Source organism: Protopterus annectens, chromosome 5.part0 (assembly GCF_019279795.1).
Source record: "Protopterus annectens isolate FY-2018-M chromosome 5.part0, PAN1.0, whole genome shotgun sequence".
NCBI lineage: Eukaryota > Metazoa > Chordata > Ceratodontiformes > Protopteridae > Protopterus > Protopterus annectens.
The window spans coordinates 163,995,511-164,018,645 of NC_056735.1; the positions used below are offsets into that span (position 1 = coordinate 163,995,511).

Below are 23,135 nucleotides of genomic sequence, written 5' to 3' on the forward strand. Positions count from 1 at the left end.
CACATGGTCTCGACCATATGGGTTTTAACAACTTCATTTGATCAACTGAAATAGATCTGGATAAATAACCAAGAAGTTTATTTTTGAATTTCCCATTACATTTAGTCCTGTTGGAGACTGCTTGGTCTACACTCTTTAGTAGATGTGAATAAAATGTTGAGGTACAGAAAGTCACTTAGGCTGCATGAGATCTAGAAATATTTCAACAGAATTTTTGGAAGTTCTTCATAAAGATTCAGTAGATCTGTCCTTTAAGTCCTTCAGAGCTGAGGTACTTCTTACAGCAGCACTGCTGTGTGAAGTCTTGACAGAGAAGATCATAGAATTATTATCAGATGTGAGCAGGAATGAAGGTTTGATAAGAGTAGCGAAGGAAGTAGCAATGCTGGTTAAGGTGACATCTATAATGTTACAACTTTTAGTAGGCAGGATGAGTATTTGTTCCAATAAGTACATTCATTAGGTCAAGGAATCAGCAGGGGTACCCAACATTAGTATTGTAGACATTCCACTTATCAAGCTACCTAACTGAAATCATCCCAAATAAAGGTATTTTTGTTTAAGGGCAATTCAGCTAATGCACTTAGACATTTTTCAGGGTCAGCAGGAATCATGAAGACTGATCTAGAGCATGTTTTAGAATGACACTTTATATTATTTAGGGTAATTTTGACTTTAATAATTTCTGATTGTGAGCTATGGGGTATTAGTCTGGAGATAATAGGTTCTCCTACAAATACTAACACGTCCTCACAGTTTTCCATAAGCTTTAAAGTGTGAAAGGCACTAAACCCTAGTATGGAAGAAGCACTCATTTTACAATAAAACCAGATCTGTTAACACACACGCAGATGGATCTGTTGAAATTGCAGGACTGCCTCAAGATTTAGTAAGTTATTCAGAGATAAAACAACTGGAACTGAGACCTGTAGAAAAGGGTAGGAGTAAACTACCTACGAAAAAAATGGGAATTGTGAGAAAAAGAAGTTATGTACTTACTATAACGTTCCATGTGAGTTGTTCATCTTGCCTTCATTCTTACACATGGCTGGGTCGGCTCTGAGTCGGCTGCTTTCACAAGGTCAAGATCTTAGAGTAGCTTGAGGCCAAGTCCCTATCTCATGATGCTCTCTGTCTCACCTCAGATCTAGTTTGCTGATCCCAGCATGTAACATATATAACACATAACAGGTACTCCAGCCGGAGTACAAAGTCGCATAACAAGACCCACCAGGCCACAAGTCTTACTCGTTCTTCGAGAACTTGGAGGGGGGAAGGCAGGTGGGAATGTAAGAATGAAGGCGAGATGAACAACTCACATGGAAAGTTATGGTAAGTACATAACTTCTTTATGTGAAGTTGTTCACTCTCACCATTCATTCTTACACATGGGTAGCATCCCAAGCACCCTAATCCTGGGTGGATCACGGGAGTATATTCCTGAGGACAGTGGAACCAAAGGAAGCCCTGTCCCTGGAGGCCCTATCCATTTTGTGATGAGTGATGAAGGTATGTGGCTTAGACCAAGTGGCAGCTGCACATATAGTGTCCAAAGGCAACCAAGCCACATAAGCTGAAGAAGTAGAAACAGCCCTAGTGGAATGCGCATTCACACCATGTTCTAATGGTTGGTTCACTGAAGAATATGTAAATGTTATGCAGTCAGTTAACCACTTGGAAAGAGTAACTTTGGATACTGGTAGCCCTTTCTTAGTGTCAGCATGAGAAACAAAGTTGTTCTGACTTTCTGAAATCCTTTGATCTGTCCAAATAGAATCTTAACTGCCTGTGAACATCAAGCTTATGTAACATATACTCCAACTTGTTAGAACGGTTACTGAAGAAAGTTGGGAGTTCAATAGTTTGATTGAGGTTAGTCTCGGAACACACCTTTGGAAGGAAGGAAGGATTAGTCCTTAGTGACACACTGTTGGGATGAAACACCAAATATGGGGGTTTTATATATAGGGCCTGAAGCTTGGACACTCTACGTGCTGAGGTAATGGCTACCAAGAAAATTGTTTTCCAAGAGAGATTTTAAATGACAGGATGATGCAGGCTCAAAGGGAGGAAGAATAATCCATGACAGCACAAAATTCAGATTCCAGGGAGTAAAAGATTACCCAACAGGCAGTCTAAGATGAATGGTACCCTTTAAGAAGGCCCTACATAGTCTTGCGAGACATTAGGTTAGAACCTTCAGATCCGAGGTGGAAATTCAAAATTGCAGCCAATTGAACTCTTATAGTGGCAGCTGCAGCACCTTTTTATGAAAAAGCTTAGTCAGAATTTCCAAAATACTAGCAATTGGGGCAAAGTAAGGATCAATATTTTTCTAGGAGGCCCAAAAAGCAAATCGCTTCCATTTGCTGGCATACAACTTTTTAGTGGAAGCTTTATGCGAAGATACAAGAATATGCTGCACCTCCGAGGAAAAGTCGTGTGACCTGACTAAGTTGGGAATCGGAGCAGCCAAGCAGTCAGTCTGAGGGAATGGAGAGAGGGATGAAGGGTCCGTGACAAATGTGTCAGTATATCTGGAACTGGGTCCAGAATCCAAGGTTCCTCCAGTTGATAGAGTCGAAGGAAGGGAAACCGCCGAGGCCAAAACAGGGCTATTAAGATTACAGTCCTTCCCAGGGCTTTGGCTTTCTGTAAGAATTTCAGAATCAAGGGAGTTGGTGGAAAGGCATATAGAAGTCCCGGGGGCCAATCGTGTATGAGCGAGTCCCTTGGGCTGTCTCCTGGTGGGGGATTCAGGGCAAAGTAGCTTCTGCATTTGGCATTCATAGGGGATGCAAACAATCGCAGCAAGGCTGGCCCCATCTGCGGAAATTTATCTCCACAACCTCGTCTTTGAGGGACCACTCATGCGGCAACAGAATGGCTCTGCTCAGTTTGTCCGCGATCACGTTGGATTTTCCCGGGATGTGCATTGCTATCAGAAAGCACCCGGTTGATACCGCCCACTGCCAAATTCTCAAGGCCTCTCAACATAAGGAGTAAGACTTGGATCCCCCTTGTTTGTTGATATACCAGACCACAGTCATGTTGTAGGTCTGGATCGCAACTGTCCCCAGAGGTAGAGAGTTGTGGAAGTACTGCAATGCCAAAAGCACTGCTCTCAACTCCAGGACACTGATGTGCAACTGTGACTCTGTTTCTGACCAGGTGCCTTGGGCTGTTCTTCCCTGAAATAGACCCCCCATCCTATCAGAGAAGCATCCGTGGTCACCATGGCTGACAGCGGGAGAAAAACAAATGGGCAACCTATTGTTACCTGATAACTGGTCAACCACCAAAGAAGATCCTTTCTGCAAGAATCTGTAATCATTACCAAGAATGACATTGGAAGTTGTTGGCAAGACCACTATGTGAAGAGCAACCACTGAAGTATTCTCATGTGCATATGCCCCAGAGGAACTGCTATGAGCGTAGCTGCCATGGTACCTAGTAGTTTCAACACTTGAGAGGCTGGTACTTTTTTTTTTCAGAATGTCTGATACCTGGTTTCAAAGAGTGGCAATTTTACCATGGTGGTGGTGGTGTCTAAGTCTGCTCCAATAAAGGAGATATGCTGCGATGGTGACAACACAGACTTGTTAAAATTTACAGTTATTCCTAACTGAGAGCACAGACTGAGAGTGTGTTTCCTGGATAGAATTAGTTGATGCCTGGAGGTTGAGGTAAGGAGCCAGTCGTCCAGATACGGAAACACTCGGGATCCTAGACGCCTCAGGTGAGCCGTAACCACTGCCATGCATTTGGTAAACATGTTGGAGGCTGCTGTGAGACCAAAGGGCAGTGCTCAGAATTGGCAGTGACTGGTTCCCAGCCGGAAATGCAAGTGATCTCTGGATAGTCTGGTAATTTTGATATGATAGTACACATCCTTGAGATCTAAAGAGCACATCCAATAGCCCGCTCCTAGGAACGGAAGCATCAACTGAAGCGTGACCATCCGGAACTTCTTCTTTCCGAAGGTGTTGAGTCTGCTGAGGTCCAAGATGGGCCTCCAGGGTCTATATTAAAAAGATGAATGCTTACTTACCTGAACGCCTAAACGTCTAGTAGGGGTAGAAAAACGGAATCCTAAGGCAGACAGAGTCTTTCCATCTTGCTCACACCTAGTGAGGGTCTCCTTGACTTTGGGCCTGAAAAGGGACGAGCCATCAAATGGGGTATTAACGAAGGAAGACTTGGAGGCTTCTGCAAAGGAGCATAAGCGCATCCAGGAATGTCTCCGAAGAACTATTGCTAAACCTGCTGCCTGACTCAAACCATCGGCTGCATAAGAAATGAGCCGCATGGACGAGTTAACTATGAATTAAGGGTATTAAGCTGGGCTGTCACCTTCTCAGAGACACCTCCATCTGTACTACCCTGCAGAGTATCTCCAAGCTCTTTTAGGAGATCTCTTTGAAGATGGGTAAAAAAGGGTCAAGTAGTTGAGCGATCGCATAGCAAACGTCGCAGAACTAAAGATGCGTTTCCCATACCTGTCCATAGTCCTGGAATCTCTATTAGAAGGATGGACAGTAGAAAAGGTTTCAGACATCTCTTTCTTGCTGGCCAATGCCACCACCATGGCATCAATCGGCACTCCCTTGGTGAGGAGCATTTTATCTTGGGGGGGACGTAATAAATTTGTTGGGCCTCCGAGGGACAGGTTCCATAGCATCAGGAAACTTCCACGCCCTTCGAGCAACCAATTCCATGAGTTCATCGAAGGGCAGAGTCACCCAGGAGGTGGAAGGTTGAGACCCAAAGGCCTTCAGGAGCACAGACTCATCATCAGTAGGGCTAACGGACTGCCAGTCACTCCTCTGCTTAAGGACTTCAAGGATAACTGCAAAGGAAATATCCTCTGAGGGGGACCATGGGGACCCTTCTGACTCCTCTAAATCGGTGTCTGATGTAATAGACTCCTACAGGGAGTCCAAATGCCTCCTCTTGCAAAGTTTCTTCCTGGGAACTTCATCAGTGGGCGCTTCCGGTGAGGTCTCAGTAAAACATTTATTTTTATTTTACATTTGTTAACCGGGATGGTCCGACTGGATACATGTCCATTTTCAGTGGCGTCCCGGGGAGAAAAGCTCCAAATTACATATACATATTACAAATACTAGGAACATTGCACTTAGGTTATAGACATTACAAAAATACATAGTCCAATAATTGAGGTTACAGACATACAAGCAGATTACAGACATAGTAATACAACCACCCATGAGGCCTGAGGCTTACATTTCAGTTCAAGTAATTGCTATTGATAACATATTACCTTGGGTTTAAGATAATTTATTTACACAACCAATACATTGAGTAGCTTTCGTGAAGGTTATTCCTGGTTAGATGAAGAGGGATGGATGGGTAAGGACATTTATTAAACGTAAGGTGGAGGGATGTGTGGGGTACTAGTCAAGGTTGGTACAGGGGCATATCCAGTGTGATTTGAAGTGGCTTTTAAGTTTGTATTTGAATATCCTTGGTGAAGACTCTAGGGTAAGGTCAGCTGGTAGTGAGTTCCAATTTTTACCGACAAAGTTGTCGAAGAGGGAGTCGCCTGCAGCATGGTTGGATTTGATAGTAAGTACTAAGAGTTTGGTGGATGAGCAGAGTGTTTGATTGTTGCTGTAGGGGCAGATTATGTTTCTTAGGGCTGGAGTAATTTCTGGATGGTGGAGCATTTTATGGGCAACTATGAGCTGGTTGAGCTGTAGGAGGTGGGGTAGTTCCAGCCAGCCCAGGAGATTTAGGTTTCGGCAGGGAACATGGGTCACCCAATGGGGTTACCTGAAGCTCTGGGTCTCAATGCTTTACAGGGACCTGCAATATAGAGGCAGAAAGCAGCACTTTAGGGGAGGAGGAGGAAGGACCCGATGATGTGTGAGTCTTGGAAGACATAACCCTCCTCATAGCATTAAAGGCTCCACTGTTCTAAACCGAAGAAGCCGCCGGTTCCGAAGAAGACTGCAACTTCCCCGACGCCAAAACAGTGGGCTCTGACCCAGAGGTAGGAGCCGAGCTCATCCGTGCCGAAGCTCCGAGAGGAAGGGTCGGAACTGACACATCGGTTCAACTCTCCCCCTCAGAGCCGTCCAGAGAGTGTCGGCTCCCAGACTCCTCGAATGGCACCGAAGTAGTCTGGTTTGACAGGGGCTGATAGCACTGGCACAGGCCTCAACTCCGAAGGATCCACAATCATCATTTCCCCCACCCCTGGCTCCGAAGGCCTGGCTCGGCAGTGTAGTCACAGCAGGTACAATGGTCTTCTGCTCCGAAACTGGTTGGGTCGAAGCCGATAATAATTTGGCCAGTGCAGGGTTCTCGAGAAGCCTCTGCACCACTCGGTCCATATCCACATTGGAGAGGGTTCTCGAAGAACGAGTCAAAGGTATTGAAGAGGCCACTGATTGCAAAATGGGTGAACCCAAGGTTTCGGAGACCGTCTCCAATACCGCGGACCGGCTCTGAAACACTGGCTCTGTGCACGACTCCAAAGACTGTGAAGCCGGCAACCGCACCTTGACAGCAATGCTCAGAGCCAATGATTTGGGCACCGATGAAGCTTTAGAGGACTTCGACCCCTTCGATGACTTGGAAGCCTGGTCAGCCTTGTCCAAGGATTCCTGAAATTCTGGTTTCAGCAAACCTCTGTCCATCAGTTTTCTCCTGCGCTCCAGTAACACCCTGCTGCTAAAGGAGTGGCAAATGGAGAAATCCTCCTGCAGATGGTCTGGACCCAAACAATAAACACAATTAACATGCAAGTCAGTAATCGACATTTTATGCCCGCACATAGGGCATTTTTTAAAGCGTGACTTTTGTGTTTCCCTCTGATCAGCCATATTAACAATAAAAACTATGCACCAATCAGAAAGCAATCCAGAAAAAACTATTTAACCACACTAGAAGGTAACAACTATTAACAGCACACACACAGCAAACTCTACCGTATCTATAGAACTAGCAAATCTATATAGATAAATAAATATATATCTATAACACTAACTACAATTTGCTACTTTGAAAGTATCTATTATTAAAAACTACCAAGGATAGGGAAACACACTGTTTGATAACAATTAAAGCACAGCCAAAAGGCCTAAGAGCAGCCGCTCTTAAAAGATGAAAATCTCGTCAGAAGGAAAGGCACAGATAAAGCCTGAACTAAAACTAAGGCTAACTAGCCCAAAAACACCCTCTAGCTAGAGAAAAAAGCAAATCTTTGATATAAAGATGATAATAAACAAGAATACTGGCCTGAGCTCTTTATCGACCTCCAATCTGTTGCAGTGGCAAACTAAATTTGGGGTGAGACAGAGAGCATCATGGGATAGGGACTTGGCCTCAAGCTACTCTAAGATCTTGAGCTTGTGAAAGCGGCTGACTTGGAGCCGATCCACCCATGTGTAAGAATGAACGGAGAGATTGAACAACTTCACATCAATACATACAAGGGAGAAATGAGGTCTAAAAGGCAGCAGGACTTAAATGAGATTTGTAATGTTTGAGTGAGAAAGACTGGGTAGATTATAAGTGATGTATAATGTTTGCAACTGGGAGTGTGTCAGTATGGTTTGTGATGTAAAATGCTTGCAACTAGGATTGTGTCTGTGTGGTTTGTTTTCATTTATATAAATATACGACTATGTCGTAAGTGATGGTTTAATAAAGATGTTTCTTGTTTAAAAAACGGTAGGAATTGAATAATTTATGTAATACTGCTTAGGTTATATGATATACAGCAAAATATGTGAAGTATAATGTTTATTACGTTAATATAGTTTGATTACTTTTATATGAATTTAAATGTGTATATGTCATAAATGATAATTCAATAAAGGTGTTTGAAAAAAAGATCTAGTAAGTTATTAAGACTTTTGGCATTGAGAACAGTAACCCTAATATGATCAGCAGCTGGAATTTCTATTATCTTTTTAGCTATACTGGGCCATCCAGAAGACAGAGTTTACCTAAAATAAAGACACTATGTGGGGCAGCAAAAGCTTTGCCCAGTATGTAGATACCATGGTACTAAAGGTGCAAGCAGATCTGTCAATCATCTCATCCCAAGTTGTGGCGTACTGGACCCCCCCCCATGTTACAAGTTACACAGGCAAATGTTAAAACCAAACATCTGTGCTCAAACAGAATCTGACTACCTCAGTTTAATACAAGGTTGTGTGTATGTACTTACACACTCAGCATGTCAGTGTATTTTTGCTTGGGTAGAAGAGCTACATCATTGAAATGTCTGTACTACAGGGTTTTGTTGAATCATTACACTAAGTTAACATCTGAGTTTGATTAAAGGCTCCAGCTGGAAACGTTGGGCAGGGAAAGATGAGAATGGGTGGCCAACACTCGTGCTCACCTGTACTGGAGGGGGGGATGGCGGCTCTGGCTGGCCAATCGCCACCATGAAAATGGAAGCCTGCACACATTAAAATGGTCAGCACCAAGGACATGGGCTTGGTGAACCGAAGCCCATGATAGTAGCCCTCAAAGTATTATTAGAAATGCACACATGTAACTGGACGGTGTACAACCCCCAAAAGTAATGCAAGTGCTCATATCAGTCATAAGGTGGGGTTAAGGTTTTAAAAGAAAACTTCACACTGTCAGGATGCTGATGATGGCACAAACCTTATTCATGGCTGCTTGGAGGATGGTCCTTCTTGTCAGCTTTGACTGCATACTGGGCATATTCACTATGGGAGAATAAACAGGCTCAAGACACCTGGTGGGAGCCTTCATGATCAGTAAGCACAGAGGCAAAAACAAGCTAGGAAAAAAAGTCAGTACCCCCTCCCCTACACATTCCAGTATCACTGAATCCTCCTTATCAATGTGCCACACTGCTTTTCCTCATTTAACATGAATCCTTTACACCTTCTTTCTGTTTTTGTTACTCTCTTCCTCGTACATACTCAGTACACTAAACCTAAGAAATAATTTGTTTGTTTGTATTACAATGGACCACACGACTGCCCAAGATGCTTCTCCATTCACTTAAGTCGTGCAATCATGGAGTTTGTATATACAATTTTTTGGGTGTTGAGGATGTGAGCCTCCTTGTAAAAAACACTTGTTTCAAGCTGCCCCTCCATTACATTTAATGCATCTGAATGCAATAGGCAGTTTTCAAGGAGTTGTGACTGAGGAGGAGGGTTTCACTTTCTCACAGCAGAACGGTTGTTCTTGGTTTTCCCATCTGGAAGTTCCGTTAAATGAGCTCTTAAAATAATGTAAACTTCTTACAGCTATGCTTTCTCCTTTAGTGCAACAGTCGTCTTACACCCATGCAACAACTTTGTTGACAGAGTTTTTAAATTACCTAACAAAATTTCCCCAAAGCAGCAGCCCTGGTCATGTACTGCCTTGCCATTTTCCTGTTTATTTTCCTGGATCACATCTGACATTAGCTAGAGGAACAGTCTAGTAAGTTTATCTGATACAAAATATTAAAAAGAAAATGTGCTGCACTGGATTCATTCCATACAATAGTAAGTTGTCTTTGTAGGCAAACCCCGTGGCTGTTTTTTTTTTCATTACTGCTTTAAAATGCTTACTTGACTCTTTCTTTAGAATCTCCAAAGGTCTCCTTTAAGTCAGACCAGTCAGGATAATAAGAAGCAGGAGGCGATATGACTTCCAACAACCCTGAATTAATTTCTACAGAAAACCTGCAAAAACACAATGAGAAGACAATGAATGATTCTGTAGAAGTTCTCAAGCCACCTCACCACAAATAAAACAAAGCCAGACTTAAAGAAAATAATTTACAGCTTACTACATCTCTTACCATATGTTGCTTGTTACAGACAATGGCTCTGCACTATTACATGCATCAATTTCTAATTTCAAACATACACACACACACACACACACACACACACACACACACACACACACACACACACACGCACAAAATGGCTGAGCATTGCTAAGGAACTCAGTCAGACAAGATCTACCATAACCAAAGGCCTTCCGAAAAAGGATGATACATCTGGCAGACTCAAATACCTCCAAGATCTCCTTGAGGAGATCTAGTAGCTGAAAAGGGAACATGCAGCACCTATGCTCTGAGATGGAGGCAATCATTCTACTGCGAGGATTGTACACCCCTCCAATGCTTCAAATGGAATATCATCTGGGAGGGTCAAGAATATGAAAGGTCTGGAAAAAGGCCAACTATAATAAACGTTGTGCTTCAATATGAAGAATGAGGTATATAAGGGAGAATCCTTAAAGAAAGCCCTCTGAAACTTTATGAAAACTGTATCTGCAGTGCTCTACTCTGCCCCCCCCCCCAACCACCACCACCAGGGAAAACGCAGAACTTGGGGAGAAAAAAATTCTCCTAAATGGTGAACATGTCAATTTCTAGGCTATTCCATATTCTAACCACTGTATGAACTATACAGAATTGTGTTACTTAAGTTTCAAAAGGGGGGGGGGGGCACATTGGAGATGTAACTCAAGGTTTCTGATAAAACAGTTGATAGCCCTGGGATGTAGACCACCTTCTGGAAGATGCAGATGGTGGTGTCCCTTGTCCCAGATTCAAAATGCTTCACTGCTGTAGTGGTAGGAGAACTCCTCCAGTTTTTTCATGCACTACAATGCAACCATAAGCACCGTCTTCAGGAACATTGTCAAAGGCTGCAAGACCAAACAGGCTGATAGTGAGAACCTTGATAGAGTCCTTGAACTTCAATGGCCTTTGATCTGGAAAGATCTGAAGTGGGCCTCCAACCCTGCTGCTGAGATGTATCTGACATCTGGTGCTATAATGAAAAGAGAAAAAGAAAGAAGACCAAGAAGACCTACCAAGCCAAGGAGTGGCAAAAAAGTCTGAAATGTGGAGCGGATCAAAGAAGGAATGATGACTCTGCTACCAATGGCAGTAAAAGGTCTACTACATGATTTACATGGAGGTGGACCAATGCGTCAGTGAACACCGGCACTTCCATCAACCCCAAGTCATAACAGGACAAAGCTACACCACAAGGATGCAGCAGGGAAAAGCAAAAGAAGTGAAAAGAAACAAGGAAGGTGGTGGAAAAAATTAAAGTACAATGCAATAATCTAAGTGAACAGGACCCATCCCCTGCAGCACTGACTCATGAATACCAAGTTGTCAGTAGGATATCCATCCAAAACATTGACATTTTATGCAAACTAGACTGTAAATTACCTACCTTGTTTGATATTTGTTGGAAACACACTTAAATATATATCTTTTAAGGATGCCACACCGAACAAAGTAAAAAATATCCACTGATTGACACCCCAAATATGAGGTCACATTTGCACTCGTAAAGATGAACCAACATTTATTATTTGTCTTTTGTTAAACGGGTTAGTCCAACTAGGCTGGTGGCCCATTTTCAGTGAGGACCTGAAAAGAAACGCTCCGCACACAAAAAAATAACATCAAACAGTGACAATAACTAAGTTACACACAAGTAATATGCATATGAATACATAACTACATACATTCACGCCATGGTGGAAATTAACTAACAAAAAAAAAAATAAAATTCAGCAAAAAGAAGAGCTGAAAAATGTGGATTTGCAATAGGGCTTCAGAAAAATAAAAAATAAACCCCCAAAACATCTCAATGACTAAACCAAGTTGGCAGAGAGGAACAAGAGGTGATAAGTAGAAGGGGTGAAACAGAGGGGGGGGGGGAGGAATGTATACGAGTCAAGAGAGAGTGAAAGAAAACAGTTACAAGAAGAGAGACGAGGGGGGAACTATAGTATATAATGAAGAGAAGACAAGATTTTAAGTATAATGTTACTCAGTGGCATAGTTAAGGTTCCACAGTACTAGTTGTTATAAAAACAGGAGAGAACTAGATTACAGTCTGACGAGTGGGGGGTATGTGTTAGGTAGGGTGGTGACAGGTGAAGGAAGGAGAGTTAGCAAGGTAGTTTTTCAATTCTCTTTTAAAATGGGTCAAAGACTGGATATAATGTAGATTAGTTGGGAGTTTGTTCCAAGTTTGAGATAAGCAGCATTTGTAAAGTACTCTACCTATTATTTTGTTAGGCCTGTAGATATCAAGTAGCATTTGGTCAGCACTATGGAGTGACCGAGAATGTTTGTATGGGGATAGGAGGGTGGACCATAGAGGGACAGTCTTCAGGTTTGTAAAGAAGAGAGTATGTCATCTGTAGCTGAGAAAGTTAGAATAGTTGAGGGAATTCAAGTTGCTGTAGTTGTTTGAGGGCAAGGCAGTGATGGGATTTTTAAGGGAAGTTACAGGTAAATCTAGCTATGTGGTTGTATGTTTGTTCAAGTTTGGTTAAAAGATTTACTTGTAGGTGGGTAAATATAGGGGAAGTGTAGAGTAGGCAGGGGAGGAGGTAGGCTAGAGGTGATGGATAAGAAATGTTTGTTTCTACACAGTAAACAAGAGTTTTTGATTGGTATTTTTGATAGAGTGTTGGATATGAAAGTCAAATTTCATTTGATTGTCAATTGGATTCCTACAAGTTTGGTAAAGCAGTCATCATGAATGATGGTGTTGTCTAGGGAAAAGACTGAAGGAGGTTTTAAGGTTGGACATAGATTCTGGAAAGAAAAGAAGCAGCTTAGACTTCTTTGGGTTAAGGATGACTTGTTTATTATTAACCAGTGTTCAGTGCTGTTAAAAAAAAGCCTGTGTGGGGGGGGGAGAAGTTTAGTGGGGTTGTTGGAGAGGGTAATTAGAGTAGAATCATTGGGGTACAGGATCAGTGATGAGGTGCAGTAGGAGGGGCACAGACTGTTAGTCAAAATATTAAAGAGAAGGGGGGCCTAGAATGGATCCTTGGGCGACACCTGTTTGGATAGGTAAGAAAGGAGACCAGGAGGTCTGCCATCTAACAGATTTCAGTCAGTTGTTAAGACAACTAGAGAACCAGACAGAAGTGGATGTGGAGAGGTTTAGTTTAGTTAGTTTAGTGAGGAGCTTAGGGTGGGAGATGGTGTCGACTGCTTTGGAGAGGTCAGGGAAAAGACAAGATACCAGTTTATTGTTATCTCTTGCCTCTGCTATAGTCTGGGTGAATAAAACCTGGACCCCCAGCTAAACCTGGAATATTCAGGAACTATTCTAAGGCTAACCTCCTGCTATTAAGTGAGAACTTGGCAAAATGTCAAGCCCCCATAAACCCTGACAACACTTCTGCCTATGCAGAACTGTTCACAGAAACCCTGTATAAGCATGTTAATAGATGCATAGAGGCAGCTTTACCCACCAGGAAGAAGTACATAACTAACTCAAAAAAAAAAAACAAGCCACCCTGGTGGAATCACAAAATCAGTCGGCTGTACAACAGGAAGAAGAAACTCATGGCAAAAATTAGGAGGTGAAGCACCCAGCAGGATAAAAAGCACTTTCATCAAACTAAACAAACAACTCAGAGGACAAATAAAGTCTACCAAAGCCAAATTTGAGGTAATTTGGCCTCCCAGACCAAGGACAACCATAAATCATAATTTAGCTATGTCCGCAACCTCAAAGGCAGTACAGAATTGTGTGCAGAGCTCATTGTAAATGGAGCCACCTATACTGAGCCATAAGATATAGCAAACCTCCTCACTGATAAATTCAGCTAAAACTTTACTCCTCTCTCCCCCTCAACATTCCCCTCAGGAAATATCATCAAATATAATTCCCCCTGCTATCACTAGGGAACAAGTACTTAATGCTCTCTCTAAGACCAAGAACACTGCATCAATGGGCCCAGACAATATCCCAGGATGCCTTCTAAATAGCATGAAACATGACCTATCAGGGCCTCTGGAAATACTATTTAACTGTAGCCTCAGATCAGGCTTTGTGCCTCATGAAAGGAGAAAGGCAACAGTCATCCCTCTGCACAAAGATGGGCCATCTACAAACCCTGGAGACTACAGACCCATAAGTCTTTCTAGTCTTGTATATAAAGCCATGGAAAGAATTATCATGAAGATGATCAATAGAGATATAGTAAACCTCCAGACACTGGACCCAACCAAATTTGGTTTCGTCAAGGGCAGATCATGCCTACTCAACCTGGTGGACTTCTTTGAGAAGGTCATCAAAGCAATGAATGAGGGCAAAATTGTTCATATTGCCTACCTTGACATGGCCAAGGCATTTGACACAATACCCCACTCGGGCGCTGTTGACAAACTCAAGAGGTTAAGTACAAACCCGTATGCCACCCAGTGTCTAACCAACTGTCTCACAGACAGGACCCAGGAAGTTAGAATTGGGGAGTCCACCTCTACAAAGAGGTCAGTCACAAGTGGAGTCCCTCAGGGATCAGTCCTTGGACCGCTACTTTTTGGCATTTACGTCTCAGAAGTCCAGGTTAATTTAAGTGGTCTCTGGCTGACTAAATCTGCAGATAATTGTAAATTAGGAGCTGTTATTGGCTCTCACACTGACACAAATGTTCTCCAGGCAGGGCTGACACAGACAAACAACTGGTGTCAGAGCCATGGACTAAAACTAAATGCCAAGAAATGCATAATAGTTATCCTTTGGGAAGTCATCCATCCCTGGTAAGTATCATATTGACAACACTCCCCTTAGAGATGACCCAGTAGTGAGGGACTTATGGACACACACAGATAGTAATCTAGCCTTTGATCATCACGTGTCTATAGTGGTGAGGAAATCATTCTATGTTGCGCAACTTATAAATAAAGGTATGGCATCTAAATCCAAGGAAGTCATTGTTCCACTGTATTCAGCATTCATCAGACCTATCATTGAGTACAAAGCCCCCTTTGGTATGTAACTAACCAAGCACATATAACAAATGGAACGTCCACAGAGGTTCCAGACTAAAAGAATACAGGGCGTCAGTAATATGTCCTATACAGACAGCCTCCAGGCCCTATCCCTGTATTCTGTCTCCTACAGGCTTTTGAGGGGAGATCTATGCCTGGCATACAGGGCATTGTCAGACCCCACTCTGATGGACCTCCTGCATATCCACAAAACAAACAGTGCCACTATTACCCATTCTAAAGACTTAAACCTTGTCTGTGATATAAACAGAACCTGCTGGAGAGATAGGTATATATCCCAGAGACTACCCAGTCTATGGAACAGGCTCCCCAGCCATGTGAAGCAGAGTTCCTCCCTAACCCAATTCAAGTGCAACATGGACAATTGGATGGGAGACTGTAAATTCATCCCTGGTTTGGCACCTATGTCTCTAATGGACACAGGTAACCTGTAAATGGTTAATCGCCCAGGCTTACACTTATCAAGGGTATTAGAACTTGTCAGAGATTTGGGATGCATGGCTAAGCTTAAAAAGGCCCTTGCCGTCATTAGCCTAGTAACACCTATGAATCTATAGGAGGGCTGTAGATGTACTGTGATGGGGCCTAAATCAGTGTAGAGAGGGGGTGAGGTGGTTTTCCTGAGGTAGGTATTTAAAAAGTTGTCTATGAATTAATTTCTCTAGAATTCTAGAGAGGGGGAGATAGGGGAGAGGATGGCTATATGACAGAAATTGGAAGGGTCAGTGGAGTTACCTCCTTTGTTCAGTGGAATAGTATAAAAGGATTTCCAAATTTCAGAAACTGAGAAGTCTTTGACAGAACGGTTGATAAGGACTGAGATGGGATATGCTATAGAATTTGCTGCAAGTTTGAGAAATTGGGGGGGTAAGCTGTCGAAGGAAGGAGAACATGGTTTAAGTTTCTGCAAATGGGATTTTATATAGGCAGTGGAAACAGGTTTCAAGGAGAAGGTTGTGTGTTGGCAGGTGGTGGAGGGGGTGGGGGGTTGTAATTGGTTATTGTTGGAGGGAGGGAGTTTGCGGATAGAGTCAATAAAATTATTGTTTAGTAGACTGGCTGTTTCAAGACAGGAATTTATTCATTTACACTCAAACTAGCAAAATACAGATGCTGTGAATAATACTTTGGTTATGAATTCCTGCCGGAGTCTTTATATGCAGCAGTATCAGCTGTCAGAGGTGATGTTCTCCCATTCCAAAAAGTGCAGTGTGATACTGTACGGTATATCGGAATCTGTCGCATTAAATCAGGTTACTGGATCAAAGGAATATTTAAACAATGCTACAGCATCAAATAAAAACACAGTAACAATGGGGGAATAAAAAAGTGACTTTCAGAAAAAAGATGATGCCTTGTCACTGAAAAACAACAAAGTAGATAAGGCTGCATTATATGAACTGCAAAGAATGCTTGTACTTCCACTGTCTCAGTTAAATCAGATAAGCAGATTACATAGGCTGATATTCAGAACACCAAGTATTGATCACAAAGTTGGTCACTAAGTCAAGTTGAAAAAGTAAGCAGCAACAAAATTAAAATAGCTACAATAAAAAAAAAATCAAAATGTTCCCTGCATGCACAAGCCCCTCTTCATTTAACCATGTTTTCCTAGTTTGGGAGGCAGGAAAGAACCAAGGCTTGGTAGGACAGTCCCTACTGAACAGTGGCAGCTGAACCTATAAGAAGTCCTTCATTGTCTGCAGGGGCATAATGGTCCTCCAATTTCTTACAGATGGCTTGGGCCTTGGGTTCAAAGAGGGAATCCTTATCCAGGGGTGCATCCATGAATTCATATTTAACATGCTCAAGCAGGTTCTGTTCCCTTACCAGGCATGCCTCTTAATAACTGACCCAGAAGTAGCCACCCTGCTAGATGCTCCTAGGGTGTCACAGCCGCACTGCAAGGAATGCTTTGCAACTTGAGGGCAGGAGTTGCAGATGTCCAGCAATTCCTCAGTGAGAACTAAATCCTCCATCCCTCCCAGTTTGTCTTTCTTCTGTTTTAGGAGAATTTACTGGAATTTTACCATATGAATCAGGCAATTAAGAGGCATCATAGCCAGGGTGGATAAAGTATAAACTTTCTAGATAAACTTGTTAAGGGTTCTATCCCCGTTTCAGGTGGCAATTGTTTCTTAGAGACATTAACTTTGGCTCCCTTTGGACCCAAAGATACCACCTCAGGGTCCACCACAGAATTCTTAAAAAAGATGCCTGTGAAAGTCTAGAACCCTGTAAAAATGGTCTGGCTTCCCAGGGTGCAGTCCAGAATGGCATTGCCAACTACCTCTAGAACTGGAGCAATGGACAGAGGTTTGTGCTTAGGAAGTCTGAGAAATTCTCTTTTCTTAAATTAGGGGAAATCCTGATCCTCTTAATTGCAGACCTCCCTCATTTTATGGAGGGTCTCCCCAAAGCTGAAATCCTCAGATCATGAAGATGAGGTAAGACTTTCATCTGGCTCTGAGTCGGCATGTGACCCAGAAAATATTTGGTCTGCATAAGCCAACTGATTCTCATCAGAGTCATAAGATGCACTGGATTCCTTGGGGAATGCCCCTCTTTCTTTTTCCAAGAGAAGATTTGGTAGCGGGCATCCTGCTCTTGCTAAGTTTGGATCTTATATAATCCATGAGACAAGGTCCTGTGTGTAGGCCTTAACAGACTTAGGCTCTGAAGGTCCAGGCTAAGGCAAGCTGGTAACAGTCTTCTTTTGTCTGGCTTTGGGTGTGGCATTGGATGTTCACAGCCCAAGTTGCAGGCAGACTGCAGTTGCCTGCCTCCTCACAGTTGAAGCTTCCTGTTTCAAATAGGGGATTCCACCCTACCCTTCAGTAATACAGAAATGGACCCTGGAAGCCAGGACCTGCACAGCAATTCTGGATCCAAACAATGACCCAGAGATTTCAACTTGTCTGGATGTCGACGGGACTGAAGGCACACTGGACTCCAACAGGGTCTTGATAGAGGCCTCAATTGCACTTGGTGTTGGTAGAAGGTACTGCAAAGGTGTCTCTCCTCCTTCGACAGTCACCAGCCTGAGTGGACATGCAGACATCAAATGACTGTCGTTTGCAACCCTAACGTGCTTCTGATCCTTTATACGACGGAAACGCTCTGGCAAAACTGGACCAGTGGACACTATAAAGCATGTGGGCACCTAACACTCCCTTTCCCTTTCTAAATACTTTTCAAGGGATTCTGCTGTACATTTAATGGTCCATGAGTTAAAAAGACACACTAGAGACTGTTGGGCACGTTGTGATCTGAACCCAGGCAAAAAAGACGGACAATGTGGAAGTCCCAGTGAGAGATTTTCCACACCCCAGGCAAGTACCGGTCTTAACAACTGACATCTAATAACACAGTGTACAATAAAATGAAAAAATACTTACCCAATGGGGTACTTGGCTTGATCTCAATCCAGAATCTGGCTTCAGACCAACAGATGACATTAGATCTGTACTGGGTCTAACAGCAAGAAAAAACTGAGAAAATGCCCCCAACTGACAACCTTTATACCACAATGTACTAACATCAGAGGAAGGGTGTCCATCAGCCTTTTAGGAGAAGGAAAAAGTCTCTGGTATTCAGGCCAACCCAGGCCTTCCACGGAAGGAAATCCCAAAGAGTTATTACAGCAACAGTGAACACGAAGGCCATCTACTAATGATGATAAAACAGAAAGATTTCTGTTACTTGACAGTGTTTAGATCTGTTCACAATGATGATTCGGTAACTTTTTGAGCACTTTTGCTGCAGAGATAGAAAGTTGATAATATTGGAATAAAGTGAGCCAGATGAGAAACGATAGATATTATGTTTTTCAGTTGAAAATGAATGGATATGCTTGTACCACTAACTGATTTTCTTTCGGTGTAATAACAGATTGGTGTTAAAGTGATAAAATTATTTGCTGATATGCACTTCTACAGTGTGGAGGGGAAACATCCTTCACCCACAGTAGGTGTGAAGTACTAACTATGACAAAATTGGAACTGTGTTGGCATAACTGATTGTCTCAAAGGTTCATAGATAAGTATTAGGCCAGCTGCCCTTGTGGGCCATTTCCCTTTCACAAAGGTAAGAATCAAGCCACTTACTTTGTGTCTGTGAGGTAAACACCTTAACCATTATGCCAACCCTCACGTTCACACTGAATGCATGAACTAACAATCTCTTGCCCAAAACATTTTATTGTATTTACTTTTTTAATTTGATGCAATTACAACATGCACAATCAGATTTTCCAACTTTTCCAAGAAAATGTACTACAGCAACATACTGTTTTGTAATGCACACTGGCTAAAAGCTATGCTACTTTCAAATTACATAAATATGTTGTCCCCTGTACCTCATTCAGAAAATTAAAACTGACTGACTGCAAATGCAAAATCAAATCAAACTGACAATCACTAAAATTGTATCAGAACAAAAACTAACATAAAAACATTTTGTAAGAGGCAAGCTGCACTAACCCAATATCTCACCTAAACATTTACACTCCAAGGTTGCTCAACCTCACTTGTGAAAAGAACATACCCCTTTCCAAGACTGTGTGATCCTACGTCGCACACTAACGTTGAAATTATGCAGCTTAGCCATTTCTGGTTGCCTAGACAACCAAATGACTCTGAATCAGCTGACCTTGTCAAAGGATCCATTAAAATACCATACAACATTCCCTATAACCACACTAAATATTCTGTTATACCTATTCATATAGGGAAATAAGAAAAAGTTAAAAAGGTGCTGCATGGCTGATTTAAATTTCACTAGTCATTCTGCATGTTTGCAATACAGCAGCAGTGGACAAGAATGAAGACTGGGCAAGTCAGCAAATGCAAAGACTAACTACTGTCTGATCTGTTTTGAAGGGCTTTGGGTAGCTTTACTTGCCTTTGTATTCAAAATGATATGTTTAATTCACAGATATCCATCAAACTGCAGCTTAAAGCAGTTGCTTGGTGTGTATTAAGTTCAGCAGCAGATCATTGAAGAGGCACTGTGATGTTTTAGTATCCTAACACAAGTGATGCTCTTTTCATCTGTTGATGGCTGGTGGGGGATGCCTCACTGTAAATTTGGCCTATAGTGGGGTGAGTTTATCTTCCCCATTTCTTTTCTTTATATATAATACATTGTGAGATCAAAGTGGAGGTGTATTACAATGTGACCTCAATATGCAAGTTCTGGGGATTATTTTATACTTAACAGAACTGCTTTATTTATATTCAAGATCAGTTATTTGTAAGTAGGTTATGCTGCATCTGCCTCTAAGGTAATGCTATTTAGTACTGTAACATACCAGTATTGCTCTCCGGAGCACACCTTAGTCCAATTTAATTAACCAAGTTTCATTTTGTTACACTACCTGCTTGGAACAAGACTGTCTTATGATTCTTATGCACAGCACTGTAGTCACATATCCAGGTTTCAGCAATAAAGGGAAGTTGTTTGACTTAACTCTTTTAAATTGTTATGGTTGAGAGGTTAAAACTTCCACATATGATGGGATTAGTAACTGGGTCACAACCCTGGCTCATTTTACAGTATGAGGTGGGTCAATTATTGCACTTAACTGCTATGCTGTGACATTCTGAATGGGGGCTGACATAGGTAGGTTTACAATGCTGGCAGTGCACCACCCAATAGACCATTGAGATCTATAGGGCATGTGCTAAAGGAGAAGACCTTTGTATGGCAGTTTAATCCATAAAGAGATGGGAGGAAGTGCAGGGACATAGAGGGGATCCAACAATTAATTCAGAGTAACTCCAATCTGAATTTTGGCACTGCAACATACAGGAAATGTACAAAAAACCCATTTGCCTGTTCTGCATAGATTGTGAAAGAAAGCCTTGTGTGACCTGTACTTTGCATGCTTAAGATCAAGATACTACAGCCACGGTGTATCTGAAGTGGCCTATAGACAGACAAACACCAAGCAGACTGGATTATAATTTTCTCACAGATATTTTTGCAAAGGTAATCGAGTGGAAGAAGTTGCCTAACATTCTTCTTTCTCTGCATAACTGCTACGCTGGACTTAGGAGGCCTCTCTTCACATACCAGACCTGGGGGAGTACCTTAACCTTAGACAACTCAGGAATTGGGAGCTTGTAGATGAGACAGCCTCATCACTGTAATGCTGATTTTGATTTTGTTCCTTTCTCGTATGGTAAGGACTTCCTTAAGGTGGGATGAGAAAAAAAGGCAGGAGGCCAGAAAGAGACATTTGTGTGAACTACTTGAGAAGTCCGACAAAGATAAAGGAGGAGAAGGTGAGCAAGACCAGCAAGCATGGAGTTACAAGCCATCATCATGAATGAGAATCAGCTTAGCACACAGCTTACTCTACAAGTTTTGCTGGATAGCAGGGCTCTCACACAGCAAGGTGGTTAGCTGGAAGGGAAAGATAGGCTTACTGAGTAAGGTTAGGTGTGACCACTGTTTCGCACTGATGATCAAATGGAATCTTCACGAGAGAGAACATTTACTCTCTGTTTTAAATACTCAAAGTACCCTGAAACACTCAATCTGACAGACACAACAAATCTAAGTATAATTACTGCACTAAAGTCTACATTCTCATAATGTGAGGTTGTTAAACTTGACAATGACACTCAATAGAAAAGGTAGGAATTTAGATGACTGGTGGGAATTCAAATATACATCTAGTCCAGTACATCTGCAGCTAAATGGAGAAGAGGAGAGAGGAATTCAAAGAAAACTTCCTGAAAAAGAGCAGTAGTACAAGCTGTAAGGACAGTCATCTTACAGTTCTGGAATAGTTTCTCATCAACTCAGTTTTTAGTGGACAGACTACGGAAAAGCACACTATCTACATCATTTTTGGGGCTCCCTTCAGATGGTCGAACTTTTAAAAGCTCAACTTTCATATGGCCGAGACCATATGATTGAACTTTTAAAAGCTTGGTCTGAATAGGGATCTCCATATAGCGCGGAATGGGAAGATTTCCCTTTACCGCAATGTAGTGTGATCTCGGAGTTGGTATTTTTAAATAGCGGGGATGTGGGAGATGCAGGGGGGCTTGCCCCTTGCTAGCACTGTTTAGTTTTTTTTTTTTTTCTGTGTGTTTATTTTTTTTTCACATTTTCGAACATTCAAATGTTTGATCATATGGTCTCGACCATATGAAAGTCGAACATTTGGATGTTCGATTATGTGAAGTAGACCCCATTTCTGATACCTGAAAATCAATGCGAAGTAAAGGAAATGCTGAAAAAAATTACTAGATAGCCACTATTATATTAAAAAATGTAGGGGACTACCTTCATTACAAGTTAGACATAAGTTATTATTCCCACTTATTACATATGACAGCTTTTTTAAATGTCTGTTTCCAGGTTTTGTGTTATATGCACTCATTAATGTTTGGTAGGCTGAGCCTTATATATCATTGTTTCTTGTCAGTTATCTCCGTACTGTTTTTTTTTTTAAAGAAGAAACATCTTTATTAAATTATCACTTATGACACAGGCAATCATACATTCATATAAATGAAAAAAAACACATTGACATAATTTAGTTGCAAGCATTATACATCACAAACCATACTTACATAATTTTAGTTATAAGCATTATACATCACTTATAATCTACCCAATCACTGTCAGTCAAACATTACATGGCTCATTCAACACCTGCCTTATTTTAAACCTCATTCCTCCGCTGTATGTATTGTTCACACAGTTCCCATTTTTTCCGATGTAATTTGCTCCTGACCTTTTCTAAAGATCCCAATTCCAGGTGTTTTATATCTGTTACTATATTCACTACTTCTGGTACACTTGGTATAGACTAATTTCCATTTTCCAGTAATTGCTTTTTGGTAGCCATCATAATTAGATTCAAGAAGGCCTTACTATGTCTAAGCAATTCTGATTCCATATCATAGCTCAGAAAAATAATTTCCCTAGATACAACAATTTACTCACCCAGTATCTCTGATAGAGCAGTCTGCAAGGGGTCTTTAAAGTCTGCCAACTCCTTACACTCCCAGAAAATATGTTCCTAATTATCTCTTTCTTCCCCATCACACTTCTAACATTTGCTGTCTACCTGAGGAAAAATTCTATGGAGTCTACCTGGGGTATAAAATACCTATGTAAACATTTCCAAGCAAAAATCCTAAATCTTCTACATTTTATTGCATATTTGGGGAGACACATATATCCCCTCACTGTTTCTTTGTGAATTGCTTATCCGATCTCTCTTCCCAATCCTTTCTAACCACCTCTGATTGATTTTTATATTTATCATGCAATATTTTATACATATTTTACTAATTATTCCTTTTTT

General features: G+C 41.8%; 1 protein-coding gene across 1 annotated transcript in view; it reads right to left on the reverse strand.

Annotated features, from left to right (window-relative positions):
• The window catches only part of MGAT4A (alpha-1,3-mannosyl-glycoprotein 4-beta-N-acetylglucosaminyltransferase A), a 2,332,896-nt gene that overhangs the window by 758,780 nt on the left and 1,550,981 nt on the right, over window positions 1-23,135 (reverse strand). Inside the window, exon 7 of the mRNA XM_044072194.1 lies at window positions 9,579-9,692. Coding sequence (XP_043928129.1) covers window positions 9,579-9,692 — 114 coding nt within the window. The remainder of the gene's footprint in view (window positions 1-9,578; window positions 9,693-23,135) is intronic.